General features: G+C 37.6%; 1 protein-coding gene across 2 annotated transcripts in view; it reads left to right on the top strand.

The window, feature by feature from the left end:
• zswim7 (zinc finger, SWIM-type containing 7) overlaps positions 1-6,760 on the top strand; it is a 49,296-nt gene extending 42,536 nt beyond the window's left edge. The window contains exons 5-6 of one of the 2 annotated variants that reach the window (XM_055200565.2): positions 316-420; positions 548-722. In XM_055200565.2, coding sequence (XP_055056540.1) covers positions 316-420; positions 548-586 — 144 coding nt within the window. In that variant the 3' untranslated portion in view covers positions 587-722. Of the gene's footprint in view, positions 1-315; positions 421-547; positions 723-6,420 lie in introns of those variants that run through there. The other variant, XM_055200563.2, reaches the window with a different exon arrangement.

The raw sequence follows: 6,760 nt of genomic DNA on the forward strand, positions 1-6,760 counted from the left end.
TTTTGATGATGTCATTCATTAAGTATTCTCATAGCCGTGAATTTAAAAAGAGAAAAAGATGTATTTCTTTTGACAAGCGGAGGACTTATTTTGATGTGATGTCTGTTTATGTTTATACGTGATTTCAGTTTGATTTATTCTCTAAAAGGTCCCTCAAGTTCATTTCTCTGCTCTGATTGACATGTATGAAGCGTTTCGCTCTATTAAAGCTATGTTTGTGTTCTTGTAAGCTGAAGTCCTCTTGAGATTTGAGCTCTGACTGAAGCACAGCACTCATATTCACTTCTGCTTCTGTGTGTTTCTCTTACCCGTCAGGTTTTAGGAGGATCGGGGTGTCTGTACACTTGCTACGCGTCCTGTCACTACTGCCCTTGCCCCGCCTTTTCCTTCTCTGTTCTCAGGAGAAACGAGAGTCTGATGGTGAGGTCACTTCCTCTTCCTGTTCATCACACATTCACGCAGCTGCACTAACAAAGATCACACACATACCCTCATCACAAAAAAGTTTGGCTTTTGTTTTGCGTTTCTTTTTGTTTCTTCATTTCAGACGAACACATCCATAAAAGTTGATAATGAAATTAGATGACAGAGATGTTGATTTGTGGGTCTGCGCTGTCATTTTGTATCATTTGCTGAATGCATTATAATGTTGAATATCTTTGTGCATTATTTATAGGTGAGCATTAGAGAACAGGATTTGCTAATAAAGGCTGTAAATTAAATTAGCCTTCATTATCAAATGAATCATAAAATAATTGAGTGATCCATACTTTAACCCTTAACTGATGCCGTCCCGTGTACGGGACACCTGCGTTTACTTCAATATTTTGCAGGTTAATTCGTGTCTAATCATGACAAACAATATATCATTGAAAAGGTTTAACGGTACATTCACACGGGGCAAAATCATTAACAATTGTCGGAAGGCTTGTCTGAAGCGTGGCCAACAGCCAATCACAGTGGCCACAATACATGCTCCGGTCTTCCATAAACGTAATTGGCTGGCTCTGTCTAGGTTATTTGCATAAGGCGATCTGACTGGCTTACGCACGCGTTGCTCGCTTTAAAAGTTGAGAAATGTTCAACTTCTGCGGTGAGCAATGGCAGTGACATGGCACCGACGGATCCACAATTCAGTTCGGCAACGCTTGACGTCACCCATTATTACGCCCCGTGTGAACATACCGTGAGACTCTAGGTTATACATATATATAAAATTGTCTTTGAAAATGTCAGAAAAGAATGAATAACATACTGAGAGTTATTTTCTGAAATGTCACAGGCCCACAGGTGGGCCCAAGTTGTTATTACAGTAATATCCTATTATAAATCTACATAAATCTTGACAAACTATATCTTGAAAAAAGCTCTAAGTATGTAGTTTGCCTATTCCAAAACCTTTTAGCATTAGTAATAATAGTGACAGTAATTTTTTAATTTGTGACAAGAGTATGCAGCAAACCAAAAACACATAAAATTTGACACACACCTCACTTTTTGTGATTTTTTTAACTTGAAGTTTGGATCAAAACCAGTTTAATTTTTTAGCATTTTTGGCATAAAACATTAAAGCAATAAGCCCCAAGAAGCAGTGGGATACCAGTGCATTTTATAACAGCTAAGGGGCGTTGTTAGGCACGACGCGAAGCGTTATAAAATGCACTGTAACCCCGCTGCTTCGCGGGGTTTATTGCGTTTATAAAACGGTTACTTCATATGCATAGCAGGGTTTCACAAAATGAAACACAAATAAGTTGTAATTATATTAGTACACATATTACTCTTCCGCCAAACAAAGTAGTTCCTCAGAATCAAGTGTGGCTGCAACAGAGCGCAATTCTCAAGCAACACAGACGCAGCAAAGACACAATGAAAAATATGATTAAAGACTGTGGTGTTTATTTTGTAAATCACCATTCATATAAAATATACATTAACATTTATATCATGCAACTATTGAAGTGATGATCAAATATGCTTGAAAGCATGCTTAACTCTTTCCCCGTCAGCGTTTTTTTTTAGTTGCCACCCAGTTTTGCCTTACAGAAAAATAATCTTCTTTAAATAAACATAAAATATCAAATGAAAGAACAGTCCATCCACTTTCAAACAACACCAACAACAAAATACGTTTCATCCTACCTTCATTTGTTCTCTTATCAGTTATCACCTCTCAAATTTTCAGCTAAAAGCGGAGATAATTCCATTTTTGTGAAGAACTTTTGTAAGGGATCAGATTCAGAGCCATCAATTCAAAACTTACACGTCACGCTAAATCCACCACAACGCTGTTGTGTCGAGTGAATGCGTCAGTGTTTAAGTTGTGTAAGATTGCCATCTAGGGGATAATAGCGGAAATATCAATTTAAGACAAAAACAACTCAGAGAACGTTTTCTCTTTATTGACGAAATGACGCAACAATATTTATTGACATTTATCTGGATATCGCCATAATTGTGCAAAGGTAAAAAAATTAAAAAATGATTAAATACTGTGGTGTTTATTTTCATAAATCAGTACGCAGCAACAGTGGCGCAGTGATACTTCTGATGCGGTCTGAACCGTGGGTTTACCAGGGTATTTTATCACGGCTTAGAACGTGTTTCAACCAATCAGAATGAAGAACCAGAATGAGCCTTTTTATAATTACATTTTTATAATTTGTATATAAAAATACATACTGTATTGCATTATTTTATTTGTTAAAACAAACTTAAACTGCTATAAGTTTTTTTATTTAATATTTTCACCTCTAGATATTTCAATGAAAACTACATGAATGTCAACACTGTTAAGGGTCATTCACATTATAACGACAACTATAACGTTAACTATACCGATAACTATATTAGCGTTCACATCACCGGACGATAACGATAAATTTATGCTAATTCACTCGCGCAAATCACTTGCCATTAATGGCATTAACTAATATTGTATATTTCTTGTAATAAAAACTTTTGCAATTGTTTACATGTCACTGAATACGTAAATATGCTGTTGTTGTGTTTACACAATGGGTAACTAGTAGATGTCCTCAACACGCTGCGTTTCACACAACTCTAAACAGTGAATCTAGTTTGTGTAATCTAATATTTTACCTTTTGGCATAGACAATGCGGTAGGAAAAAGCATTACGTAGTCATTTTCACAGCAACTGCAAACTGAATTTGACAGTAACACTGACTAAGGGGCTGTTTACACTTGGTATTAAGATGTGTTTTCGTCGATCGAATCACAAGTGGACGAGAGAGACACATTACGTTTACACCTGGTATTTAAATCCGTCTCTTTTGTCCACTTTCGACCGCTTCTGTGCTGAATACTATGAGGGGGTGGTCTGTGAGACGGTGGGCGAGCCTCTCTGCTGTCATTCAAACCCGAGCGGGAGTAATTATGAGTTTATGGACGCAAACTAATTTTATGTCTGAGTCCACTGCTTGTTTAGCAAGTAAACATGCTGCACAGTGTTTTGTACATGTGTATGTATAAGAGCTTTCTCTGAATTTTCAGCGCAATTGATGATATAGGATCGCGCAACTTTCACACGCTTTCAAAACGAAACTACGGAGATCAGCCGCTTATTTTTATCAATGAAAGGCTAATAATAGCGCTGTTCACCGTATGTTCACGCCAGAAGTCAAAAAGACGTAAAACTTGTGTTTAATACCTCAGATTAGATAAATGGGCGGAGAGAAGGCGGTCGCGTGTGGCTGTTCGAACGCATTCAACCACATGTGCGTTCCGCAACTCCAAAGCGATCCGATCGAACGTGGTTTCGACCACCTCTGGATGTGGTTGAAAGTGGTCGAAAGTGGACGAGCTCAAAACGTTTTGAACACCGTTTACACCTGGCATTAACGTCGTCCACTTGTGATCCGATCGACGAAAACACATGTTAATGCCAAGTGTATACAGCCTCTAATTTAGGGCCTGTTTACACAAGAACTCTCGAGGGTGCAAACATAAAAAAAATTATCGGATGTGCCTTTCGTTTACATGGCGACAGTGTTTTTGGGGCTTAAAAACGCAAAAAAGTGAAACTACCTTCCAGAGGGGAAATCTTAAAAACGCTCTATCGTCGCGTTCCCGTCCAAAGGGTAGAAACGCAAAAGTCTCGTCGCGTACGCGGTTTAGTCACAGGCATGCGCCAGTTTAGGAAAATAACAACAAACATGTTGGATTATTCTTTCCATATGTTGGACCTACAAGTTGCCATAGCAGCTCTGATATATATACAAGAGTCTTTCCAGCAGTTGTTCAAAATATTCACAGCTAGTATTACTGATGCATTAATTACCTCTATCAAATTGTTGATGCGCCAATTCGTCAGAGGCAAACCAGACGGCTTTGAACGAGACCTGGGAGAAGAAGCAAGAAGGTCGTACGCAGGCGCATGGACTTGGTGTTGTTGTGTGTCAGTGCTTCACATTGCCACCTAGCCGCCTGGAGTGCATACTACATCGAATATCACACACTTTTGCGTCACCATATGCACGCAGTTTTCCCCCCAAAACATAAAAAGTGATAATCCAACGCCACTTTTCTCTTCAGATCATTTCCGTGTAATTATAGCCTCAGACAACAAAAATTGCGATTTTCAGCTTTAACATCTTGTGATCAATTAAACGCTGCACACCAAATTAAAATATTTAAAAATATAACCATTTGAAAAAATAAGCAGAATGAATGACTTTGGACACCAAATGTGTTTGTTTTGTCTCTCTCTCTTTCTGTTCTTCAGCTTCATGCTGCATCACTTATGTACTGACTGTTTTTGTTTGTTTTCTGGTCTCCGCTGACCGTCTGCCCTTTGATGATGTGGTCCCGGTTCAAAAGGCACTTCAGTGTCTTTCGCTCCGTGGTTGCATGCACAGCCTGATTTTGAGCCCTTGGGACAGGATGAGACTAAATTTAGTCCTCCAGTCTGAGAAAGTAAATCCGGAGACCAACCCGAATCGCACCGCTCACTTTATTATCACTAAACAGAAATGGAAAATAAATACATTATATACCCATGCGATCCAAAAGGAAAGGTTTCCTTGTTTGTTTATGCTCCTTCGAGTAATGCCATTAGCATTTAGTTGATGTGCTGGAAGACATCTTGAGAATGTGCAGCCTGTCTTCTCGTGGCAGATAAAAACAAACCGTGTTTTCAGAACGGAAAAACAAAACCCAAAAATGTTATCAGCCCAGTTGAACTCGGCACAGAACACATGTAGCTGTTATTGGGTTGGTGGTGGATTACGAATGTCTGGACAGATGGAGTATAGGTCTGGTTTTGTAATCTCAAAATCCTGGAAATTTCATCTCTTCAAATTTTTTTGGCTGTTGCTTTTGGCTCACAAGGGTTGTGGACTCCAAAATATGATGACTTGTGACTAAATGCAATCAAAAGAGTGACTTTTTGACAACAGTGACTCGCGACTAGACATACATCTGAACCATCAAACTTGGAAAGACTTCATATACCTTCAAAAAACAAATATAAATTGAATTGGAAAGTCTTCATGATATAAAGTACTTTAAATTTAAGGCAAAGAATGACTTAAAGGATAAGTCAATTTTATTAAGAAAAATCCAGATAATTTATTCACCACCATGTCATCCAAAATGTTGATGTCTTTCTTTGTTCAGTCGAGAAGAAATTATGTTTTTTGAGGAAAACATTTCAGGATTTTTCTCATTTTAATGGACCCCAACACTTAACAGTTTTAATGCAGTTTATTGCTGGCGCGTCAAATGACTGGAGATAGATGAGAAGTGCATATTTTTTATATTTCTTGTCAAAAATGACAATCGTTTCACTAGATAAGAGCCTTATGCCTCGTTTGAAATCGTTTAGATTCCTTTAAAACTGCAATTTTTAACTGCATTAAAACTGTTAAGTGTTGGGGTCCATTAAAGTCCATTAAAATGAGAAAAATCCTGGAATGTTTTTCTCAATAAACATAATTTCTTCTCGACTGAACAAAGAAAGATATCAACATTTTGGATGACATGGTGATGAGTAAATTATCTGGATTTTTTTAAAGAAAATTGACTAATCCTTTAAGACTCATATTTGCAACTTGACTTGCCCATCTTGACTGTAGACTCGAATGTGAAGCTTTAAAACCAACTTTTTTCGTCATCATTGTAAACCTATTTAGTTTTCAATTATGTGATGAATGTGTAGCCATTTTAACTACAGTAGATTCATTCGGCGAGGTACAGTATTCACCTTAAATTGAAAGTGGATGTTTTGTGCATTCATTATCTTTGCACATGATAAATACTTGTGCCATGAACTTCAGCCTGTTTTTCATTTCCCTCTGGATTGTAATAAAGTATGCTGTTACATTTCAGTTAGACTGAAGACCATCTCATTTAAAACTTTTATTGAAATATGTTTGTGTGTCTTTCTCTGTATTCTTCAGTGTAAACACCTCCTGGCCGCCTGTCTCAGCCAGGCCATGGGTTTGTGCCAGCAAGAGCAGGTCTCAGATCAGCAGATGACCCACATACTCTCAGGGCAAACTGAGGCCAGCACATAAACAGCTGATCGTGGAATAGACAGGAACTCCTGAGTTTGTATGCTTTGTATACTTTATATTCATAGCTATTTTTATTGACTTGCCTGTGGTATAAAATATTGAATAGATTGCACTTGAATTGAATCGTTATATATTTATGATGTAATGAAAGCTGTATTGTAAAATGTTAATACTTTGTTATTTTTGCTTGATAAATTGCTAAATAAACGAAACTATAACTTGA

The sequence above is a fragment of the Misgurnus anguillicaudatus genome, chromosome 22 (genome assembly GCF_027580225.2).
Source record: "Misgurnus anguillicaudatus chromosome 22, ASM2758022v2, whole genome shotgun sequence".
Classification (NCBI taxonomy): domain Eukaryota; kingdom Metazoa; phylum Chordata; class Actinopteri; order Cypriniformes; family Cobitidae; genus Misgurnus; species Misgurnus anguillicaudatus.